At 46.6% G+C, this 24,832-nt stretch overlaps 1 protein-coding gene across 9 annotated transcripts in view; it reads left to right on the top strand.

Annotated features, from left to right (window-relative positions):
• Positions 1–24,832, top strand: part of HDAC4 (histone deacetylase 4) — a 215,613-nt gene that overhangs the window by 52,160 nt on the left and 138,621 nt on the right. For all 9 annotated transcript variants that reach the window (XM_042821990.1, XM_042821991.1, XM_042821992.1 and 6 more), the window contains one exon: positions 24,483–24,554. In XM_042821990.1, coding sequence (XP_042677924.1) covers positions 24,483–24,554 — 72 coding nt within the window. The remainder of the gene's footprint in view (positions 1–24,482; positions 24,555–24,832) is intronic.

Here is a 24,832-nt window from a genome sequence, read left to right on the forward strand (position 1 = left end):
CTGCTGTTCTCACGTGGCTCTGAGTGCCCCTCGTTCTGCTCAATGTGTTCTCGCTAATTCCTAGCATTAATACAGGAAAGTTGAGTGAACACCCTAAAAAAGACCTGCCCTCTGAACGCACCTCTCACAGTTATGTAGCACCCTATTTAGTGACTTTGGGTTGCAGATGTTTCTGTTATTCACAAGCAGTGAAGCCCTATGAGCTACCCAGGTCGTTCCAAACAAGCATCAATAAAACCTCCAACCACATTATTCTCCACATTGCTGTAGTTTGCTGTCTTTTTATTTTATTTAACAGTTGAGATTGGAAAAAGGGGCAGGTCCTTAGAGAGGAAGGTAGGTTATTACTGTACAAAATTTAAAAACAGGAAAAGTTCTGCTAGAAATGAAACCTTTTTGAAATAAACAGGGCAGCTCTTTTTCCCACTTGTCAACTTGTTACTGTAATCTATTTACTGATTGCAAGCTGTTTTGGGTTGTGAATGGTGCTTTTGGAGCCTGCTGCAGAGTGCATAGAAGTGCTCTCCTGATAGGGGCGCTGGGATGCTGGTCCTGTCTGGAAAGCTGTGCTGGGAGGGCTGGAAGGCATGGTGTTCTTCAACTATGTTACACAGTTCTGCTGTGAGCCTTCAAGAACAGCTCAAATTCAGGAGGAATAATCTCAGACTGCACTGTGTCATTTCTTGTATCAGTTAGCAGCTGCTCTGCTATGGTGCTGGGGGTCCTAATAGGCTCTGGCTCTTCAGAGGGAGCCCAAGGTACCACCGAGCCTCTGAAAAGTCTTTAGAAAGAGCCACTGGGCAAAGGAGAAGAGAAATGGTGTGATGATAACCGCTTGGATTTGGAATGCCATTGGGGGTGATACTGTGTGTAAGTTGTGTTTCAGACTGGGGGTGCCCAACAGGATTGCTTTCAAGCTACAAGTCATAATCTTTGTGATAAAGCAACACATCCTTCCTCCTATGGCAGTTATTTTCCACAGTAGTTAATCCTGATTGTGAAAAATCCACAGTGTTGGATGTACGAAGCATAAAACATCCAATGTGCAATGTTATGGAGAAGTGACATACAAGGAGGTGATGGAATTGCTTTGAAACAGAGTTTTTTGGTCTCCTCATACAAGATGTCAACGGATGCTTACACGTGCTTCACAGCAGGGAAAAATGCTTTGTTTTTAATTTTAGCCCCGCTAATAAACTCTTGTCATGGATGTCAGTGAAGAAGAAAGAAAATTTCTAGAGCTGACTGTAGGTCGTCATTAAAGCCGATTCACTGCACTAAGCCAAAAACAACACAAGCTTCAGTTTCTGGACTTCCTAAATATATTAGTCACACTGATGTTTGCTTAAGCCCTGGCCCCAGGAGCTATAGAAACGTCCTGCGGGGACCATATTGGAAAGCACTGATGTGTTCTTGTCTGTCACCTTGTCCTGCCTCGCGCGGCGTGCTGCTGCCGCCCTCTCCTCTATTTGAAGAGAACACGCTTTGGCTTCCAGCTGCTGACACTCGCAGACAGCTGCTTGTAGCATCCTGCTGAAAATCCCTTCCTCTCTTCCCTCGGCCAGCGCAACAAGAGGCAATCTGTTGTTTGGAGTGCACAGCTGAAGGCGCAGCCTGCCAGGTTCTTGGGCAGCAGTGTGACAGGACACAAATCCTGCCGTGGCTGCGTGGGCGCTCCGTGGTCAGCTCGTAGCAAATGGGAACTCAATGCTACTTTAAAAACAAACAAACAAAAAAAAAAACAAACAAAACAAAAACCAACCATAACATCTTGCAATCGATCAGATTACTTACTAAAAAGCAGAGCGTAGATGGGAGGGCCCTAAATTTAAAGCTACCAGTTCTGAGGCTGTGGGAACTCTGGTGAAGTGGTTGCTCCAGTGCTGTTTTCCCAGAGCACCTCTTTACCTGCAGCCGTACTTACTGAGGGGTCGCTGGAAATGCATGAGCTCAGAAGGTTTTTAGGCACCACTTGTTTCTAGCAGCTTGTAATACCTGGAATCTCGAGGCTGTTCAGCTCTGGTGGCTGTGTGTTTGACAGAGTGCTTAAAGCCAACATGGGACCGCATGTGTTTATACCGAGAAACAGCGCGTCAGATTAGCTTCTTAATTTCCTTTGCAGCGATGTGCTGCTGTGCTTCATCAGCTAATTTCAATTAGGGTTTTGTGCTTTAGGTTGCGTTTGTTTTTAAATGATGACTAAACCAGAAACTGAGGAGGGCTGGCTGCTTCATTGTCGCGGTGCTAAATGTGCTGTAATTCACTCTTTCATGATGTTTGTCCTTCTGACAAATTTTCTTCTGAGTTTCTGCTCCCCTTTCCCTATTTCCATCTCGGTGAGTAGATCTGTTGGGCCTGTGTGGGTGGAAAGGCTTCTTTAGGCTGGTCCCAGCTGTGCTAATGGAGATGTCAGAATGCAGTGCCGTTGTATGGGAGCTGTTGAGTCACAGCCTGAAGCACTGATTGAGCACCTGGGGAAAGGACTGGGTCAGCCCTGGGAGCACAGGTGAAGGCAATTCAGCTGTGTGACCAGAAGGGATGGAGCCTGACTGCACCTCTCAGACCTCATTTAAGGGCTGACTGCTTTTGCATGCTCATCCACCAGTCCGGTCACTCAATCACAGAAGGAGATGAGGTTGGTCAGGCAAGACCTGCCTTTCATGAACCTATGCTGGCTGGGCCTGATCCCCTGGTTGTCCCATACGTGCCATGTGATTGCATTCAAGATGATCTGCTCTGTGACCATTCCTGGCACGCAGCTCAGGCTGATGGTCATGTAGTTCCCTGGACCTTCCTTGTGACCCTATCCTGTGTATTCACATGGAGGAAGGGAAAAGGAGAAGGAAGCAAAAATGTCTACCATAAAGGAAAAAGGGAGTAGTCTGCAACCGGCAATGGAAAGGTCAGAATGCATGGCTGGCACTGTGGCAACTGTGTCCAACTGGGGTGTGGTTATGGGCTATCCCTGAGCTCTGCTTGGATTATGCCTTTGCTCTGTTCGCTGTATAAATATTCCCTGCCAAGCTGCAGGGAAGCGCAGCAAAATGGCTCTTGCACACACTATGCTTGGAGATTTATTATGATGCTTTCTGTTACCTAGGAAAATCCAAATCGTGTCCTAGAGGGGAGTAGGGGGACTAAAAATGACGTTATGGAAGAGGTCTGTGTTCGGCTCTGCCTCTCACGGTACGTGCTGAGCATTTGAGTGCATCAGCAAGTTTGTCCACATGCTGTTTTTATGCGAGCGTTACGGTCTGACAACTATGAATCACCCGCTCAGCTCTTGATTTGCGTCAATCAAACCACATTTAAGAGAAGCTTTGTTCGCTGTTGGGATCACAAGACCCAGGCGAGTGTGTGAGCGATGGCTTCAATTCTTTGGAATGGAGGCTCAACGGTGGGTGCTCAGGCTCTGGGGACAGAGCTGTGGTTGCGGTGGGAGATGGAGAGCTGCCATGCTCTCCTACTGATGTGCTGGGTGAGCTCCGAACTGTTTGTCAGTTTGGGCTTAAATTGGAGACACTTATGTACCCAGGTTTCTCTGTGTGTGGTGGTTGTTTCTTTGGTTTTGTTTTTTTCCCCCAAGGTTACTCTTCAGTGTTTTCTCAAAAAGGATATAGATTTGTCTTTACGTTCAGTTGTTTGTAAGATCAGAAGGGCTTCAATGAAGCTGAGCTTGTTAGAATCACCTTTCCGCATCTCCAGACATGGGAGTCCTTTCTTCCAGAATTCTCTTTACTTTTGGGCAGTGACTCTGTGCTTCCTGACCTAGAAACTGGGACTGCAGCAGGACTGTGAGCCAGGCGATGTCAGCACCGGAGCAGAGCTCCCACCTTGAAGCAATTTGCGAGCCCAGAAATAAATCTGTACGACAAGCTCAGCCATGGGGTGGGAGACAACTTGGTGCCACTGATGTGCAGGAACCCTTTTGCAGAGGGGCTGGAAAAAAGAACAGTCTGGATCCAGGAGTTTTCTCTGCCCTTCACTTAAGAGTGCTGCTGTGCCCTGGTAGAGGTCTATCCAGCAGTTAGCAGGCTGCTCTCAGAAATACACCAAGTTTGTTTGTTCCCTTTGCAGCCCCCTTGATGAAGGTACGCCTTCGAAGTGAGACACACTGAGGTCTGTGCTGTCTTGTTTCGTGGAGCGTCGGTTCTCTTCCTTGGCTTAACCCCCTGCTATCGTTTCTGCCCTTGCAGATGAGAGCAGCCATTTTCTCCCAGCCTTTAGAATCCATGTGTGAGGTCCGCTGCTCCTCGCTGGCTCTGATCATCCCTCTATAAGTGCACTCTGCTTCCTTGTTTCCTCAACCCACCCGACCCAGTTCATCCTCAGACCTCTTTCTCTCCCCATGCTTGCAGCTCATTGAAGCCTTTTCTCCTCCTTCCCGTCCCCCTCTGGCACCGGTCCTTGTGCTCATCAAAACATTGATCTCATGGGCTGTAAGCTTGCCAGCATAATAAGGCCACTGCTCTTCCAAACACTTTTCTTTCCCCTCTTACAAACGGAGAGACAATATTTTTTTCTTCATTGGATTTGTTCTTGCTGTTTTTTAGAATGAAATTAGAGGATTAATTCCCGCTTTCCTTCTGACAGCCATGGAAAAGAGCTAATTTCCCAGTGTCAGAATGCTGATCCTGATCTCATTCAGTTCCCAAAGAAAGTGATAAAATAACTATAGGAATAAATTGCTGTAGCAGATGCAGCATATGGGCGTATGGCAGTCTATTAATTACTCATACTCTACCCAACTTTTTAAATAAATCAACAAATGTTGATAAAACACTAGAGAGCAGGCGGTGTTTTTTCTCTGCGTTTGACTCATCTGGACTTGTAAATATTAACTTTTAGCTGGTTTTAACTGTCCTGTTTTTTGGACAGCCTTGGTGCCTCCCTGTGGAGATAAACACCAGGACCTGCTTTCTTCTTCCTTTGGGCTTGGGGATGGTATTGGCTGCCTGTAGAGGGAAAGAAGATGACTGATAAAAAGTAATTAGCAAATGCTGAGAGCTGTTGGTAAGCAGTTTATTTTAACCAACTCCAACCTCCGCCCTGAAACAAAACAAAAAACAAAAAACACAACAAAAAACCCCAAACAAACCAACAACCCACAAACATTAAAAAACAACAACAACAAAAATCGAAACATTTCTAAATGCTTTTACTTTCAGCCTGCTTTCTCAGTTCATTACATCATGTATTTATGGCATAGCAGCTCTTAGCATCTACACAATTACTTGAAGGCAGGTAGGAAACAGTCTTAAACTTTGCAGAGTGCTCTCCTGTTCCTAACCACTGTCATATTTTTCTTAAGCAGTGACCACCCCCATCCCTGCTCAGTGTTCTGACGCCGGTGGATTTAACATGGGCCAAAGAATTGATCATGGTGGTGGCGGAGGGCCGTTCCATGCGTTTACTGATGCTTGTGGATTATATGACTGTGAAACTGGTTGGTTGTTTTTTTTCCTCTTTGTGTTCTGTGAATAGAGACAGAAGGAGTGACGTCCTTTGTGCAGTGAGCAGCCCAAAGCTGAACATGGTACTCAAGGTGTGGCCTTATCAGTGCCATCTACAAGGGGACGATGACTTCTCTGCTGGCTGCACTATTGGTTTTATATGATTGAAGGTACATGGGAGGAGATGTTTGGGGCGTGTGTGGGAACCGTATCTTTCCTTATTGAGGTTTTTAAGTGAAAACTTCCTGTTTTGCTATGCTAAAGGAGCAGAACTTTAAGAAGAAATCTTGGTCATCTGTGTTTTATCACAGATAACCACGTGCAGACAAAGCTTCTGTGCAGCAGAGCTTTTTGTATAAGAACACTGGATAAATTGCAGTGGGGCCAGGAGCTCTTTGGGAAGGTGCCACAATCTGGCAGTTGTTTCACCTGGTGCACATATGGATTCCTTTTAGTTGGAAATGCCCTTGGCCTATCAGTCTGGCTGAGACAGCCCCTCTTTGGGTCCCTTCTGAGTTCTCATGCGGGTTGTTGCGGATGCCCAGCAGCTGTGTGGTTGGTCACAGCGCCCTCATCAGTGCTCTCACTGACACTTGGCCACCTGTCCTTGCCTCTAATAAAGCCCAAGCACACTGCTCCAAACCAGGGAGTACTTGGTAAGGTGCCTAGGATGATGCTGCCATTAGGAGGGTATTTCCAGAGCTGGAAAGATCAGCGGTCATCAGCTGCTGAATTGTTTTTAAGCACCTTTTGAACTTTGACTTATGAATAACTGCATTTCGAAATTAGCAAATGGCTGAACTTAAGGCTAATGAGTGAGTTAAAGTGGAGGTGCCACAAAAGGCTTTGAAGAAGCCGAGGCTGTTCTTGGACTTGGAAAAGGGAAAGCTTACAAAAACAGCATAGTGCGGGCTTGTTTTTATAAGGCTGCATGTGACCAGCTTGACGGTCCATCTCCAAATTTCTTATACCCACAGAAGCTTTGAAATGTTGGAAGAATGCAGGTCTTACCCAGCAGCTGCTTTCTGATGGAGTGGGTTGTGATCCGGCCCGCAACTCCAGCAGCACGAGGGAGGGATTGCCCCAGCAGGGGCCAAATGCAAAGGGGAGATGCAGTCAGTGAAACTGCGCTCAAGTTTTGGCACCTTTGTGCCTCTTCTCCGTTTGGAGCTGTATCTGAAGCGAGCCGAGAAAGTAGGAGGGGAAATATTTCCATCCTGAACCAAAGGAAAAGCTCTTGGTTGTAATTCAGTGGAAATTCAAGTTAATCTTTCTATTCGCTTGAGTTCAGTGGAAATTATTAAATCCTCCAGGATATTGTTATGCTGTAGCTGCAGTTAGAAGATTTTTGGGATGTTTTCTCACTGCTTCTCCACCTTTCTGAGTACTTGGGTGGCTCGGCAGTGTTTGAGCAACGAAAGGATCTTCTGTTGTGCGTGTGTTGTTTTATTTTAAACTCTTTGTAAATAGCACTCCTGGGCTCAGACCTGTCAATATGAAGTAAACACAAAATCCACCAGGCAGTGCCACCTGTTTTATGGTGTTTTACTGGTGAAATTAGGTTTTATGAGATAACTATGTAGCTTTTACGTGCTGGCGGCATAGAAACTGATGTCCTTCCAGCACTGAGTCCTGAGCTCTTTGGTATCCCCGTGGATTCTTCACTCAGAAGGCAGTGAGGAGCTGGCACTGCTGCCCAGAGCTGTGTGCCCCATCCCTGGAGGTGCTCAGGGTCAGGCTGGATGGAGCCCTGGGCAGTCTGGTCTGCGGGGACCTTTGACAACCCTGTAGTAAAAAAGGTTTGCAGTGGGATTGCTGTCATTCTGGGTTGGAATGTTTTTTGTCACACGTGGTGAGTGCGTGGTGCTGTGTGCCTGGTGGAGCCTGGCTGTGCCTATGGAAGGCTGAGCTGCGGTGCTGCAGCACCAGATGAGTGCTGTGCCTCCTTAAAAGGGGAAATGCCCCCGCTGCAGGTAAACAAGAGCCTGTTTGATTGATCTGTGTGTTTCCAAACTGTGCGTTCAAAGTCCTTCTTTCTCTTATGTATAGCATCTCCTTTGAGGACAGATAATAGCACCCTGTGAGTTAAAAAAAACACACACACATAGCGTAAGGCGTTTACAATGGTCCTGTGTCCTCCAGGACAGCAGGAGCTTGCTGGGCGCACTCATGGAGCAGCAGAGCTCCACCAGAAGGAGCCTTTCACCCCACAAACCCACTATGCAGTGTTTCCCCTCATCTTCTATATCTGTTTGTGTGTCTGTGCAAACTGCAGACCAAATGAGCCCTGACAAAGTCACACGTGAAGCTTTTGGCTTTGGGGATTGGTGCTGTGCAATGCACGCTTTATTTGTGTGTGTCTTTGATTCTCTGTTTGCCTCCTAACTCAAGTAAAGTGCTTGTCTTCAAAGGGAGCAAACCACTCGCTTTCCAGCATTGATAAGCAAAGTGATTGCCTCACAGCCTGGGAATAACATCCAAAATAATGGAGCTGTGTGCTTTTTTAGTCTGCTTTAATCATTAACACGGCTTAATTGCAGGCATTCTCTTAAGAACTGACAATGAATCATACATCAGGGTTTAACTGCAGCCCGACTTTCTAAATTCTCCTGCCTTCCAGCTCCTTGCATGAGTTCATTGCCTGCTGTGGAGGAGCTGTGACTTAAACTCCTGCACTTTGCAACCTTACTCACATTTACTACATTGCACGTAGCACCTGACGAGCCTCATTCATTAGGAGCTGCTTGGCACGTGGGGCTGATGCATGATATTCTATTAGAAAATGGGCTCAGGACACTTGAATAGAATGCAACTTCTGGAAACTTCAGCTCTCAAACTGAGCACTGCTTTGCATGGAGCTGCTTTCCTTGGGATCTCAAGGCTCCCATGTAAGGGCCAGCAGCTTTGTTCCAGACCACGTACACTGCAACATGAGGTGCAGCTTTGGTTAGAAAGAAAATGAACGTGTATTTTTGGGGCTGGTTTTTAACTTTTCCACTGGCACAGGTTGTCCAGAGAGGTGGAGACACCCAAGGTCAGGCTGGATGGGCTCTGAGCACCTGATGGAGCTGTGGGTGTCCTTGTGCATTGCAGGGAGTTGGGCCTTCACAGGTCCCTTCCGACTCAAATGATTCAATGATTCCATGATTCAAACACCACCTCTATGGGTTTAAGTCTGCGGTGGCTTAGGCTGAATGTGGGGATGCTACCAGAGAAATGCTGGTGGTGAGCAAGCTGGTGGCCCCAAGCGTCACTGTCAGGGTGTGTTTCTAGCTGGCTCTGCTCATTTCCCGTTTCCTGATTGTCTCACATTGCAAAGTTCTTCCCAGCACTCTGCCCTGCTAAGGCACTGAGCTGTCTCCTCTGCAGTCAGCTATCAATTTCTTTTCTCTCTCTTTACCTTTCTGCAGGATTTTTGTGCCTGACACTGGTCAATAGGTTTTATTGATGGGGACGAGATGAACAGACTGCGTTTCAGTAGTTTAGGAATAATTGCTGAAAACACAGGGAAGTATTTCTGATTTTGTACAAAGGTGCCCTAAATGTACCATGCCACGTACAATGCTGGTAATGAGATGTTGCAGAACTTTTGGGCAATGAGAAGAAATTGTGTGGGTGTTAGAAAGGAGCCCCATGCTTTGCAGGATGGTAAAACTCCAAGTGAAGTGGTGTGTCTGGATATGGGGATGTGTGGGAAGATGCTTGGGGATGCTGCTTAACCCATCTCTGTTAACATATCCCATCTCTTCCTCATTATGCCATTTATTTGCAGTAATCAACATGCTAAAGACTAAAGGATATTAAAAAGGCTTTAACAGTCAATTAGTAAGATTACTGGCCAAGAGGATTTCTCCCCTAACGAGAGAAGTCTGTCATGCCATAAATTCTATTTCGTGTTCTTAGTAGGGTTTCTGGATGTGGGTGCTTTAGGACCGAGGAGACCTGGTTTGGGTGATGCTTTAGGACTGTGGAGACCTGGTTTGGGTGATGCTTTAGGACTGAGGAGACCTGGATTGAGTGATGCTTTAGGTAGCCGAGCCCAAGGTTTGTTTTGTTTTGTTTGTTTTGATTGTGCATGTAAAAAGGGTGACCGTACCTGGAAATGGAGCTGGGGATCTGGTTCTGCAGTCCTGTGCAGGTAAAGTCAGTAAGGCTGTTGCCCACAAGTCCTGTGCTGGGGGGAGAGGGAGGGAGGGTCTCTGTTTTAGTAAAACCAGGCAGGCCTGCTCAGTAAATACGACATCGGCAGAACAAAAGAAAAGCAGCATGAGAAGTGTCCGACCAGGTGCCTTGTGTGTGTGGTTTGTGTATTTTTTTATTTGAATTACAATTGCTGGTCTTATCACTATTTTCATTCTGAATTTGGAGAGCTGTTTGCATTACCCCGAACACTAACTACTGAAGCATCTTCATTTTGTGTGGGCAGACGTGGAGATCTGTTTTCCATCTTTCAGAAGATTCCAGCCTGTGAGGTTGCTTTCTTCATTCGCTTCTCCCTTGTTTACAGGGGTATTTGCAAACTGCTACACAAACAGTGCGTGTTTTGCCCTAGGAAACAGCAGCAGTCCAGTCACCATTCCAGAAATTCCTCTCGGTTCATTTTTCTCTGTAACAGAGCTTGCAGAGCTGCTGTATGTTGTAAATGCGAATCTGAAAAGGTCAATCCCCAATGTACTGGAGATGGGGATACGGGATGACAACAGCGCAGTGGCATGGATGAATTTTAAACTGTAGGTTGAGAACAATATGTTCAGAGAAAGCTCTTCATGTACATGCCTTGGGTACTGAGGAGTGACTGGGGTAAAGCAGCGTTGACTTCTCCAGCATTACTTCTCCAGCATTACTCTGGGGTTTCTGAACTGAGGGCAAATTGAAAGGCCAGATCCACAGCTGGGGAGGGGGAGGAACTATAGGAGCTGGGACTCTTTGCTTCTGTTTGCTTTGCTGATGGGATCCCATTGGCAAGATCAGCGGCACATTGAGGGGTGTTCCTGTTGGCCTACCCTGTGTCAGACATGTGGCTTTGAGCATTGGTGCACAGCTTGCAGCTGGGGCTTGGTTCTTGTTCTTTAACTATTATAAGGTGGGATCATGTTCAGGATAACCACATGCACTGCTTTGAGAAACCAAGGAGGTGAGCTCTGTGCTGGCAGCAGATGCCCCAGATGCTGTGCCCAGCAGCAGCTCCTGTCCTCCAGCAAGAACAGGGACAGCCCAGCCTCTCCAGCAGCAGAGCAGCAGCCACATGGGGTAATGATGTGCCATACCTATAGACCTTAAATAACAAGCTTTCCTCCATCCCTGAGCAGCCCTGAATCTGTTTTGTGCCTTTCTGAAATGTGAAATCACCCCCGGGCCGTTCTGCTGCCTGTGAGGCTGTGTAACAACTCCTGGTGGCACTGCCTGCTCCACGTGCTGCCTGCTGCATGGCATCACAGCAGAGGGAACAGCCCAGAAGCTCCAGGAGCAGAGCATTGCGTGGCCGTGCTCACCTTGTTCTGCAGTGCTGTCAGCAGTTCGTGTGGGTTTCCCCACACCCCCATGTGCTGAAGCCTTGATTTTCAGATACTTTCTGATTGCTAAGAATGATGAAACTTCTTGGCATGGTTGTTTTGACAAGCAGCCTTATTGCATTGCTTGCAACTCTCAGTCTTTGCTTTATTTAGCTGTGGCTTTGAATTTCCTGCTTGCGGTGGGGCCTGTGTTTGTTAATTCCCCTTAGCTCCAATAGTGGGCCTGCCTTTCCTCTAGCAGCTCTCAGGTTCCATGCAAGCCACCTGCTGGGCTCTGCTTGGCCAACTTGTGCAGCCCAGAGCCTGGTACCATCAGTGCCATCAGTCAGCATTGGGTTCTACTGAAGTGTGGAGTGAGCTTTTAAAGTAAAACATCAGTAATGTGTCATGATCATATGGGAAATTCTGTTTTGAAACTTAACATTCATTTCATTTTTGGAATTAGCTTCTTACTGTAGTCTTTCATTTTTCATATACCTTTAAGGCAGCATCCTGGAGGGAATGGCAAGAGGGCTGGAAAGGCCCCTGGGACAACCTAACAAGTCTTTGCCTGGCACGCAGGCTGTTGGGTCGCTGTATCTGCTCTTCTGGACGTTCATTGTGTTCTTTTGTGTGATGTTGGGGTTGGTTCCAGTAGGTTTTGCTCTGTTTCTCTCATAATTTCTCTGCTTCTGAAGGTGTGAGTCCTGGCAGTAGTGTCTTCAGTTGAGAAGGAGGTCAGATACCCACGCTCGCAGCACATATTCCATTTCTGTAACATCTGTAGACCTGTATGGGTCCAGACCTGGCACAGGCTGCCCAGAGAAGCTGTGGGTGCACCCAATCCCTGGAGGAGGCAGAGCCAGGTTAGATGGGAGCCTGATCTGGTGGGTGGCAACCAGCCTATGGTAGAGGGGTTGGAACTGGATGGTCGGTAGAGTCTTTTCCGACCTAAGCATTCTGTGATCTAATTTTTAAAGAAAACATTTTTTTTTTCTTTTGTAATACACGAGAAACATTTCATCATGCAGCCACCTGGGTCTGCATTCAAAGAAATCCCCGTGGATTTTGGGCTTCACCTTGACGTTAACAATCTCCTGAGTTTTCTTACTGTGTCGTTACCACGGTCTCTGGACAGACCTTGAGCACTCTCCTCGTGAAGGTGCTGGTGGCATTTACACAGATGCAATCTATGGGGTTGTTCGCTGCTCTTGATTTTTAGACCTCTGTGAGATTTCATATTGCAAGTAAAAGCTCGTGGGCTCAAAAGGAAGGACAAAGTAATACTTGTTAATATGCTCTTATGTTTATTTTGTCCTGTTTATCATGTAGCACAGAATATAGGTGCTGTGAATTTCTCTTGGCACATTTTGCTGTTAAAGTTAGCACTCTTTTCCCTTACTTATTTTGAAGCCATTCAGCATCATCGGGCAGTTGAGCCTAATGTCAGGTGTGCTGTTGGTCTGGAAATGGAGCCCGTGCTGGTCGGGTAGGGAATGGAGACTTAGTTTTCATCAAGCTGCACGGCACCGCTGCACATCCTGCAGTCTGTGTCCAGTGGTTTTCCCATGTGGAGGAGTCCATTCTGGAGCTCTCAGTAGTCCCTTTGGAATAGGGAATGACACTGAGCTGTATGTTGAGCAGAGCGTGGCTACACTCTGTAGCCTGAGGTGTTGGCTCAGTCGAGTCCATATAGGAAGGAATAATCCTGAGCTTCCATGAAGCCATTCTAGAGGTCAGTACACGATGCCAGTGTGGGTGGATCCTCCAGTTGCTCATCACTGTAGTCAGCTGGAGGTGATGTTCCTTACCTTCATGTTCCCCTGTGACTGCACACCTCTAGCTGACTACAGCGATGAGCAACTGGAGCATTGCCATTGCGGTAGACTGGAGGAGGAAGGATCACCTTTGCAGCCCTGTTACCAAGAGCCTGAGTTCATTCTGAACTTATACAGAGCTTGGTGCTTTGGGTTGACACCACGGTAATACTGAGTACTGCTTCCACATGTCGAGTCCTCAGGACGGGAGAGATGTGGAGCTGTTAGAGAGCATCCAGAAAAGAACCACAAAAAATGCTTCCAGGGTTGGAACACCTCTCCTCCAAGGACAGGCTGCCTCTTGTCACAGCAGGGTCTGTTGTGACAGGACGAGAGGAAATGATTTCAAACTAAAAGAGGAGAGATTTAGATTGGATATAAAGAAAAAGTTTTTCATAGCGCAAGCGGTGAGGCGCTGGAGCAGGTTGCACAGAGAAGTGTTGGATGCCCCGTCCTTGGAGATATTTGAGTCCAGATTGTACAGGACTCCAAGCAACCTGATTGAGGTAGGTGTCCCTGTTCACTGGAGGGGAGTTGGACCAGGTGGCCTTTAAAGGTCCCTTCCAACTGAAACTATTCTATTCTACTTGGCTTGAAAACTGGGCTTGCTCCTGAACAGACCCAGGGTTTGAAATTTCTGCTTCAAAACTTGCTTTTCTCAGGTTACTCTATTTAGTTCAGTGCAGATGCCCACTATTTACCCAAATGCTCACCTGTGTCCCAGCGTCCTGCTGATGTGAATTTACTGCAACATGCCATCTCAGTGGAGTGAGAGGAGCGATGTTTCTTGTGAAGAACGTGGAGAGCAGAAAGGGTCACGGCAGCAGAAGAGCCTGAACTTGGCAGTAAGTCAGAGCTGGTGGCATGCAGGATTAAGCTGTTGGTACCATTATAGGCGAAGATCAGAGCTGCTAAAAATGCAATGTAAAAACATGAAGCAGCATGCTGCTATTTGCATCCTACTGAAACTCTCTATGCTGAGATCTTGTGCCATTTCAGCTGGCTTTGGGGTCTGTTATGAGGCTGGGGGAGCACATGTGCTGGTGATTAATGCAGTAAAAGAAAGCATAAGATACTCTGGGAGGGGCTCTTCCACGTACTCCATTGCTGAGACAGTACTGAAATTCATGCAGTCCAAAAAGTGCATTAATGGTTCTGATGGGATTTCTGCCTTTCTGGCAATAAATGAAAGGCTTGTCCTTGCTGTCAGCTTTACTGTGACAGCATCCATCGAGTGTCCTTTGCAGTCCTCCTCTCATGTGAGTACAGACACGTTGTTACACATCTAATTGGTTTTCTCTATCTCCATCCAGTTCTGTGCGCAAAGCACGGGTCTTCCTGGCTCTAAGATGGTCATTTCCACAAAAGCAGCCTCATTTGAGTATTTTAAAGTGAGAGTTTGCTGTTGAGTGGCTCTGATTGCTGCATCCTTACCTTCTGTTAAAAATCAGCTCTCTTCCTTGGCGCTTTCCTTGGGTTGGTTTGTTTATTTTTAGAGCAGATTTGGAATATAGCATGAAAAATGGCTAGTGGCTCCTTCACTGCTTGTATGTCAGAGCAGGGCTCCGGGCCGGATTCGGGATATCTCTCAGTCACTAACATCCAAAATCCTAATCCTGGAGCGGTACACAATGGCAGCTGGAAGTGTGTCATTTAGTTCTGTTCTTAGCAATTAAAAGCCCAGTGATTAGTGGTTGCTCCTTCCACCTGGGCTGTTACTTTGCATGCTCACCGTGCTGCAAGTCTTCATGCTGTGGCATGTCTGGTAGGTGCTGCTTTGGTCCTCCACAGGAGTGAGCAGAAGGAATTATCTAAACTTTATACACCAGTTTCTTAAATTTTAATGACGCCTCTTGGAATTATGAATGGAGCAAGCGAACAAAACTCGTCTCTTGTCTTGTCTTTTAAGAGGAGGGATTGCATTTTAAAATGCTAACATTTTTCCTGCATACATCTTCAACCTGCCTACGGTTCAGGCTGCTGATAAGCGTGCTTGGCTCGGCTCTGGTCCTTAAAACGTTTGACAGAAAGGATTGCTTGCTGGTGAGGGCTGTTCCTGAGTTCTGCCAGCTGGATGTGTTGTGAAGACAGCAGAAGCTGGGTCAAACAAATGGTGCTGCTCTCTGTAATGCAGCCCGGGGGCTGTGCAACCTCTCGGGGTCCCTCAAGCTTCTGAAATAGCTGCTCCCCAGGCAGGAGATGTGTCCAGTCCAGCTACCCTGGGCTTACTGCTTGTGCCTCTGCACCTTTGGCTGGAAGCTTTCTCAGAGCCCTGTGGAAGGCTTTTACCTGGGCTGGGGGATGTCTTCACAGGTGTTTTTGCTCCTGCTTTTTCACCAAGACTTGGTGGAGCACTGAGAGCTTGCAGCTTTGATTGCTGGGCATACTGACAGCTGCCTGGGACCCTGCAGCTCCATCAAACCCAAGTCCTCTGTTTGCTGACAGATCTGTTTCCATGTCTTTGTACTTATTTTCCTCAGTGAGGAATTCTCCTTTTTTTCCTCTGCTCTTTCCAGTTCTGCCATGCACCCAAGCAGCTGCAGCTTGTGAGGCTGGGGAGCATCTGGTTATCAGCTAGCGAGATCCCATTGCCAGTGTCCAGGGACCATCAGTTTCCTTTGCCTCCTTTCTCCCTGCCCTCTGCTCCATCCAGGAATTTTCCCCAGCTTTGTCTGCTTGTTGAAAGCGCTGGTGTCATGGGTTGCTGAGGAATTATTACTGCTTCCCTTCACTGCTGGAAATGCTCAGAGCCTTGGGACACAGATTGCCATGGAAATAGTATCGCGGACAAGTCCTGTGTGGTGTGGGCTGGAAGAAGGAAAAAACCCGTGCTGCTTTGTGCAAGTAGAATACCATCCATTCCCTCTTTAAAGAGACAAGCTTTTTTCCCCACTAGCAGCTCATTAGCTTGAAGACTGTGAATGCAATACAACTCGTTAGTTTACTTCTTCAGGTGAGCAAATTTATGCTGGCCAAGGCAGGAATAGAAGAAAGAGTTAAGAGGGTGAGCTGAGCTTTGCAGTACATCTCACTCTTCTTCTTCTGCAGCTTGTTTTGGGAGGCTTCAAAGCTGCAGTTGCAAACAATTCTGCCATGGTTTATGAGTTTTGCCAGCACTCAGTGTTTAATGCAGGTGTCAGAGCAGTCAGTTTGGTGCAGGCTTTCTTTCAGGGCCGGGATGGGAGCGTGTGAATCGGAGCTGGAATCCCATTGGAACCTGTGGAAGACCCAGGTTGTCCTTCAGCTGGATTTCTTTCTTCCTGCCGGTTTATTCACCTGGAGAGAGGGGAAATTGAAGCCGGTTGTTCAGCCTTCTCTCCCGCCTTTGTAATGTGCTTCCTAGGTTTCCTTCTGCTGAGAATTGGTGATAATTTCAAGGTGTTTTTTTTTTTTTTTTTCTCCTCTCTCTTCACTTTTGTGTCGCCGATCATTTTTTAAAACCTGCTTAAATACTAGTTGTGATAGAGGAGGCATTGTGTCTGTGAGTTCATAGCTATCAAACGTGAATTGTTATGCTCTGAATAGTCGGTGATTGTGAGATGGCTGGGAGCCAGCAGCACCTCTCCTGCTGCACGGGTTCTGCTTTTCTGCTGTGCTGGAGCTCGTGGCATCTGTCTCAGCACATGAAGCACCTTCTGCTGGCATTGGGGATCTCCTGTAGGAATATTGGCTTCATCTTCCTGTATCTAGCTAGGATGGAAAGTTTTGTTCCCTTTCGGTAACGAATCTGCATTAAAACTTAAGAAGAAGTCACCATACAGTTAACAGGGAACGCTTTGCAGAACGGCCCGTGAAAGAAACGCTTGGCTGAACTTCTGTTCCATATTTAAGCTCAGTACTTGGACTATGCTAATTTCTTGAGGACAGTCACCTCTTCAGATGGCAGCCCCCTGCAGATGGCGGCAGATTGCACCCTCCTCCCCTCCTGCCAGCAGTGCGTGCTCACTGGCAGGGTAAAAGCAGGAGGGATGGAGCTATCCGTAAGGGCTGATGAATCTCTTGCCTGCATAATCAAAGTGCTTCATGCCAGGGAAAATATCTAGGCATATATTTATAGTAACAAACAGTGTAGTCTCAGCTCCTTCATTGCAAGCAGGGGTACTGCTGTTCCACCCAGTCTGTGCAAGTAAAATCTACTTTTAGATACTTTGAAATGGTAGTCTTTTCTTTTTTCTTCTTCATTCTTCTGGGGTTTAGAAATATCTGAATTGCAGATTTTAGAAATCTGAACATTAATTGGCACTAAGTTGTTACGTATGGATTGTCTGAAGCCGGTAGGTACCAGCGTTGGTGTATTCAGGAACAGGTATCTTGGGGCAGTTTTCCTGCTGTCTGCAGCTGGCAGTAGCTGCCCTCCCATCGGGTAGGGCTGGGATAACGGGGAGATGCTGTGCCAAGGTACCAGGTTGGCTCTGCACACAGCACCGTGTCTGAGCCATCAGTGTCAGGCCCTAGCGGGATCTGGCAGCCTCCACCATGAGGACATGGGCACGGCTACATCCCGGTTTCATTCCCCATGGAAGCCCCGAGCTCCTGTCCTTCTGGAGCTCTAGGACAGCACAGGCAGGTGGGAGCATTGGATGGATGGCTGCAGAAGAGAGCCTATGGGAAATGGTTGGGTAAGATAAACCAAAAATAGAGCTGAATCTGATGCCATGCTTTCCTGGTATCGCGTGCTGGGCTACAGCTGTGTGTATGAAATGTAATAGCAACCTCTTCTGCCTGTAACTGAAGAGCAGAACCGGCGGGTGTTTGGGCTGACCACGTGCAGAAGGTGCTGAGTGTCGCAGGGAAGCTGAGACGCTCACATTGGGATCCAGAAGGGTGTTTGTGAAGAAACAAATGCTGTAAGTGGCGCTTAGTGAGACTTAGGGGTCGTGCTTGGTGTCAAACAGGAGCAGGTAAGCTTTCCGTGCTTGGTTTCCCATCTTGCCTGGCTGCCTGTAAGACTGAGTGATCGCTCAGCCTGCTGGTGTGCATGCAATCAGTAGTCGGGGTGTAGGATGCTGCTTTGCTTCTCGTGCGGGTGCGTGCTCCAGCTTGTCCAGAATGGGTTGATTCCTGTTCATCAGTTGGTTTTGAAAATGGATACAGAAGAATGGAATGAAAAACGAGATGAAATACGAATATCTGACAGCAAGGGACTGAAGTAAACAGTGGCATTAAGAGGTGGGTCACAGAACTTCTATCATCTGGTGCTTGACAAGTAGTGTGTGGACACATCTGCAGTGGTCTGTGGACACCTCGAGGACCTCACCGTTGCTTCACATCTTCGCTGTTGGGCCTCTAGGAAAATTCCATGGCAATCAATGCAAGGTTGCTTTTCGTGCTAGCTATTTGAGTGTTGTTTCTACCTTAAGATTAACTGTAGGGAAGTCTGCTGGGTTTCTGCTTGCTGCGTTCTGCATGGGAAAGCAGTGGAAACAAGGCTCCATGCAAGACTTGCTGGCAGTGTTTTTGTGCTGTGCCACGTGCTGGCAGTGGAAGGTGGCTAACCTTGAGCATTAGAGCTAATAAAAATAAGAATAAAACAAATCCAACCCTACCTAAACAGGACTGGATTGGCTTTCATTTCTGTGGGTAGCTTCTTCATTATGCTCGCAGGCCATGCATATTTAGAGCCCAACTCTAAAATACTTTAATTGTCTCCTCTGCTCTAATCCCTTGTTCTTCCTGTAGGTATCTGCAGCATTTTATTTTTACCATCCACCCTTAAAGTATGAGTAAACAGTGCTTAAATACTACGTTTATTTTTGTTCAATTCTATATGCTGTTGCGATGCAGTGGGTTTTTATAGTAGTTGCAGTCAATTCCAATTGAAACCATAATTGGTATTTCTACTTGATAGCTGCTGTAAATCTCAAAGAAAGGAAGAGAAGGATGCTCTCATTTTGTTAGGCTGCTTCTCTTTCGGATGCACAGTGCATCTTCCAGCTCTCTGGGCTAATTAAAATGCCATTACAGTACATGTGGTGCTACAATACAGTCTAGGGAGACGTCCAAAAATAGATTCTTGAGTGCAGACAAATTAGAGAGGAAATATGCGCTGAGCATTTTCTCATAGGTTTAAAGAGAAATACTCCATTTGCTGCCTTAATTGCTTTCTTGTAAATGTTGAAGATTTTTTTTTTCTCTGTAAATTCCGAATGAGTAGACAAATAAATAATACATCCATGATAATTACTGTTCTCATTACTAATATTTTAACTTGTTGTTATACACCACAGCTGTTAATATGCAAGTCAGGATGTTTTAGCGGGCTGTGCCTAATGGTTGGGGGCAGACTTTTATTCCGAAGCCACCCTGTGTTTGTCACCTGGTATCCCAAGGCTGTGAGGTTAGCACTTACCTGTTTTTAGCACTGCAGTGATGCCTCTGAGCAGAACCCCACCCCCAGGAGGCAATGCAGATGAATGCTGCTCGCAGGTTGTGTGCAGCGCTGTGGTTGGGAGAGCAAGCGCTGTGCAAAGGGTCAGCTCTGCCGAGTGTGACAGTTGGTGCTGAGGAGGCTGTGTGCAGGCTGTGAAAGTGGAATTCTGATTTGATTATTATTATTATTATTTTTTTTTTTTTAAGCTTGCTTTAGGGCTGAATTAAAACTCAGTCTCTCAGGCAAGGGTCTGCATTAGTGGCTGGACCGCATTAGGTGAACTGGCAGGCACCGAGTTGGAGTTGTGTCCCTCTCAAATGCAACTCTGTGCTCAGCCTGCTCCTTGCTGGGACTGAACACGTGCAAACAGGAGAAGCACGGCCAGGAGCGCGGCCTGGGGCTGGCTGTAAGCCCTCTGCAGTTGCAGGGTGGCGTGCAGATGGAGGGGGATCTGCCACCACCTTGCTTCTCTTCTTACAGGTTGTGGATGTGGTGCTGGTCTTATCAAAGTGAGCTCTTATCAAAGAATCATAAAACGGTTGGGTTGGAAGAGGCCTTAGAGCTCACCCAATCTCAACCCCTGCTGTTGTCCCCACAGACCAGGCTGCCCAGGGCCCCATCCAGCCTGGCCTTGAGCACCTCCAGGGATGGGGCACTCACAGCTCTGGGCAGCAGTGCCAGCGCCTCACCGCCCTCTGAGTGAAGAATTTCTTCCTAACATCTAACATAAACCTGCGGTTTTTGGTTTAAAATGGTCCCCCTTGTCCTATTGCTGTCATGTACAAAGTCGGTCTCCATTTTCAGTAAGGCTGGTCATCTGCCTGCGAGCATTTCTGTGTGTTGCTGTGTTAAGTGTGTGTTGGTTGTACCTTAAAGCAGGATCCTTGTGGGCTTGGGGAGAAGGGGAATGGGTCTCTTCTTTTCCTTTGTGAGACAGGCTCACAACTGCTTTTGCTAGAAAGCAGTAAAGAGAGCAAGGTAGTTATTTGCTCGATGACAAATATAAACTCAGGAGTCATTGATCCAGAAACATCCCTTCTCTCTGTAGAGACAGTAGCAGAAGCTGAATTTTAAATGTGGATGCACGCTCTTGAAAGGATGTGGTTGGGATGTTCTCTTAGATGCCAACTTTTCTCAAGTGTTTTCTCAGAGGTTTCTCCTTGATTGCCTGCAATTCATCTTCTAAAACCAAGGGCAGCGCTTTTGCCGAGCAGGCTGTCACGTCTCTGAGTAATTACCTCCCGTGTCTTGCATATGTGCCTGCTAATGCATCCTGGAATGAACCTGTGTCTTCTGCATCGCTGCCAAACGGTGGATTCTCAGTTTGCAAAGTGCTTCTTTTTTGTTGTGTTGTTGCTCGGCCGGGCATTGCTCATCCTCTAATTGTGCGTTTAACCATTATTGTTATTTAGGGGGGAGGGGTCTTCCCATTTCTGGTTGAACCTTGCACCCGTTCGCCAACTTGTCATTGAATTCTTCTTGCCGTGCTCCCAAGTGTGACCTCTGTGGTGTGATGTCAGGTCTGAGATCTAAATACAACTTTAATGCATTATCATTAAATAGTGAACTACCACACCATGCTGGGTATAATCCATCTAAAAGCAGATGAGGACTGAATGGGCTTTTTAAGTAGATTTGTGCTTGCCTTAGGGTGATTCATGCAGACCTGACTTTCTTAATAACGTGCCCATTGAAACCTTTCGAAGTTTTTTTTATAAATCCTGGGTAAAATCCCCCAAAATAATAAGTAACATCTTTTAAAAACCACCACTTTACTGGGCCGACACACTGACAACACTGAGTAATTGCCTTCAGCTCCATCCATTGGCGGCACTAATCTCTGTGCTGCCACGTCCTTTCTTTCTGGAAGACAGAAATAACTCCTATTTACTGTAATTGTTTCCCACCTTCCCTCAGAAACTGCCTTTGTGTCTCTTTAGGTCTTTCCCTGTTCTCTGGGAGGTCTTTAAAGACAACTGTTGGTTGTTCATCACTTAGCGTGGGGAGTTCAAGTAGAGCAGGCTGATTTGCATCAGGCCTAAAGATCTGAATACATGAAAAGCTATTTAAATAACCTTTTCCAGTTCTGCCCCGCATTTTTTAACTCATCAGAGTTAATTATAGGAAGGCTGCATACACTTTTCTGGTGGAAGTGAACTGAGTGCTCCAGCCTTCTGTTTCGTTCATCATCTGCCCTTTTTTTAGTGGGAAGAAGGAATAAAGCTGTGCTTCCTTGTCTAATCTGGTTTCACCTTGGATGTTGTTCTGGTTCATTTGGCTTCTTCATCTTTTCTGGAGGCTTTTATCTGTGCAGGTTTCTCCCTGTTATTCTGTGTGTACTGTAGCCATCTTGTCTTTGTTTTGCTCTTTTCAATGAGGGTAAATCCTGCAAGCCCAGCTACTTCAGAAAGTGACCTGGATATATTTTAAAGTAACTCTGTGGAACGCTTCAGGACGGACTGTGATAAAAATGAGATGTTCAAGTCCCCGTCAATGAGTAATAGCTTCATCTCATTAATTAGTGAGTAGAATTACCCCTTTGAAAATGAAGCTGCGCTAAATCTCATCTAACCTGAGCCATCAGTGAGACGTGTGCCTCCTCGCAGACCTGCTGGATGCTGCAGCACATCTCCTTGTTGCCTGGCTTTGGGCTGGACGGTCTGCAGCATCGCTTCTGGCACCTCCTGCGTGCAGCCAGCCTGGGGTCTGTGTGCAGGGTGCAGGGCTCCCACATGGCTGGGACAACTCGCTCTGCCTGGGGGTGCTGCCTGTTAGGTGGAGTCATCTACAGCCCATTCAAGACTGTGTTTTCTCGGCATCTCATTTTAGTATCTCAGGAAACACTCGTCTAGTAGAGAACTGAAAGTATTTCGTAGGTAATCTGCTTTGTGCTGCTGTGTGTAGCTGCTAGATTGTGGCTGGTGGAAGTGCCGAGTAGCGATTGCACAGCTTGCCCTCTGTGCGTGTTCTTTGCTGCCCTTCTGCAGCAGTGAGACAAGCTGCTTCCCATCCCTGCCCAGGTTTTCAGCATTGCAGAAGCACCCTGTGATCCCCTCCAGGCAATAGCAAGGACAAAACTGGAGATCTGTGTGTGTGGCACAGATATTTTTAGCATCTTCTGTCTGTTGTTTTTTTTTTAGTTCTCTAATTGCCAAAGCTGTCTCTAGAAATGCAGGGTGAAGCTTCTAGAGGGTTGGAGCTGAATTCTTTGGAAAGAGGGGAGTGGGGGAAAAGCTTTTATTTTTGTGACAGAAACCGATGCAATTCATTTTGGCATTTGCAGACCCAGGCCAGTCTTATCTTATCTTATCTTATCTTATTGCTTCCTCATAAGTATTGGTATAAAACATCATGCATTTCTTGTTACGCCGAAGTCAGTTATGTAGCAGCTGATTTAGGAGAGAGGCTTCGGTAACGGTTGGTAAGAAGAAAGCAGCATAGCAGTAACAGCAGATCGGATGCTTCATTAAATGCAGCTCTGTTCTGACTTTCTGAACAAACCCATTCTCTTGAAATGGATCCTTTGCTTCTTGTAGGATCCCTGGGTGGCTGTAGGAAGCTGAGCTGGTAGTGCATCATTTCTTGTGTCAGGGTGGCCAGGTTCATGCTCTGGCTGTGAGCTAGCTCACCCCTCAATGAGTGTGCATGTTCAAACCCTGCTTGGACCTCTTTTATCGTTACCCGTAGAAGAGGTGCTTGGTGCAAATGTTTCCTTCTTACAAGTGGAGCCTTTCTTTGTCAGTGAGTGCAGGGAGTATAGAACCTCTGTCTTGCCTGATTCAATTTTTTAGACTGCAGTGCTTTAAAAAACATCCGTGTTTTTCTGTGATTATCATTCATGTTGCAGCAGAGATTGTTGGTTTGGGTTCTTCATTTGGTTGAAAATGTAGATACTTCGATTCTTAGAATTAAAAGCAGACACAGCTCTTAAATCCCCACTTGCCAACACGCGTATTGGTGGTGCTCTGGTGACACTCAGCACACACAGCAGTGTGGGAGCGAGTCCACAGACTGAAATAAAGACTCAAGTGTCACTTGAGTCTGCTCTGTGCACGTCCCACTGCTTGTGGACACAAAGCTGTCCGCCCCAGCTGTGCTGTTGGTCTCATGGTAACAATCCAAAAGCAAATAGCGTGTGATGGGAACAACCTGTTTTATCTGCAGGACAGTAATTACTTGCTTGGGAAGGAAAGCTCAGCGTGGCTGTAGTTTGGTTCATTTACTTGTTGCCTGGGGCAGCACTGATGCTTGGGTGTTGGCAGTAGAGGCAAAGCCATGTAAGTGATGGAGAAGACCCAACCACTCTTTCTGTCCAGGAGCCCAAAACGGTGCAAACAGGGAGAAGAAAACAAAGTGTGATTTGTGTTGTTTTCTTTTTTAACATTCCACCAACAGTGTAACATTTTATAACAGTGAGCTTGGCTTTGACTGAGAGATGGGGTGGCTTCTTTGATGTCTCCAGACGGGGTTTGGCTTGATGGTATCTGTGCTGCAGCACGGTAACACGATAGAGGAGATCAAGTGAGACACAACTGCCAAAGGTGTGGGTATTTACAGTGGAACAAACCAATCTGAGATGGACTATTCATAACCGAAGTACTGGAAACATACTGTAGTGAAGCATCACTTACTTGAATTTAGCATTTTTATGCTTCAGCTCCTATTGGGGGGGCAGAGTGGAGGGGAGTGGATGACTAGAAAATCTGGTCTGGCAGTCTACAGCAGTAGGGATCATGTTTTTCTGTTTTAGCTCTACTTGAATGCGAGATGTAATCTTTGAAATATTTTAAACAGAGAACTGCTTCAGCACGATGGATTTCTGCATATCATTTACAAAGTATGTTTTTAATGCCTTTCTGAAATCCAAACTTATGCAAAATGGGACTTGTTATGTATGTCTGCGCATTTTAATCTCCGGCAGTGATTTGCCAGTTTTCCTTAGCATCTCCCTGGCATTTTATAACCATTCCTCAACTTCGCTTCACCAGGGATGTGTTTCTGTCTGAACTCTGCTCGGTTCTCCTGAAGAAGGAAGGAATAGCTGGTTAGCAACTGTATGGTGAGGTTTATGCCTGTTTTTGTGAGCTGGGAGCAGCACCAGTTGGATTTAAAGACCAGGAAAACCTGAGCGTGGTTTGGGAGTCTTTTATTTTCTGCTGTAGCGTAAGCAGTTGTTAGGCAGCTGCTGTGCTGTTAACGTTCTTGTTTCTATTGATTTGTGTTACTTGTGTGTTTCTGATTCTCACTGCTGATTGGTTAGTGATTTATTATTATTATTATTTTTCTGCTTGGAATGTCTAAAATAGCTCAGCTAACCAAAGAGTTGTTGTGATGTTTTTTCTCTTTCCAGATGGGCTTTCTGGCAGAGACCAGCCAGTAGAGCTGTTGAATCCACCTAGAGTGAACCACATGCCCAGCTCTGGTAAGAAGAAACTTTTATTAAATGTTGCTCCTATTCTGGGAATGCAGTAAAATGTTATGCAGATCTGTCTTGCAAGTGGATGAGCAGAATGCAAATGCAGTACGCTGGAACAAAGTGTGTCAGAACTTGCACACATCTACTTTCCCAGGCTGGGCAAGTGGGGTTTGGGAGTGGAGGGGGAGAACAGAGCACAGCAGTTGTGGAGGCTTAAATAACTCAGCCCCAACCCTTGGCAGGGAGCTAAGGGGAGGCTGGCCTGATGGAACTTCTCATTGTCC

This window comes from Centrocercus urophasianus, unplaced genomic scaffold (assembly GCF_019232065.1).
Source record: "Centrocercus urophasianus isolate 14NV4802_14NV808 unplaced genomic scaffold, USGS_Curo_1.0 seq_20, whole genome shotgun sequence".
Taxonomy (NCBI): domain Eukaryota; kingdom Metazoa; phylum Chordata; class Aves; order Galliformes; family Phasianidae; genus Centrocercus; species Centrocercus urophasianus.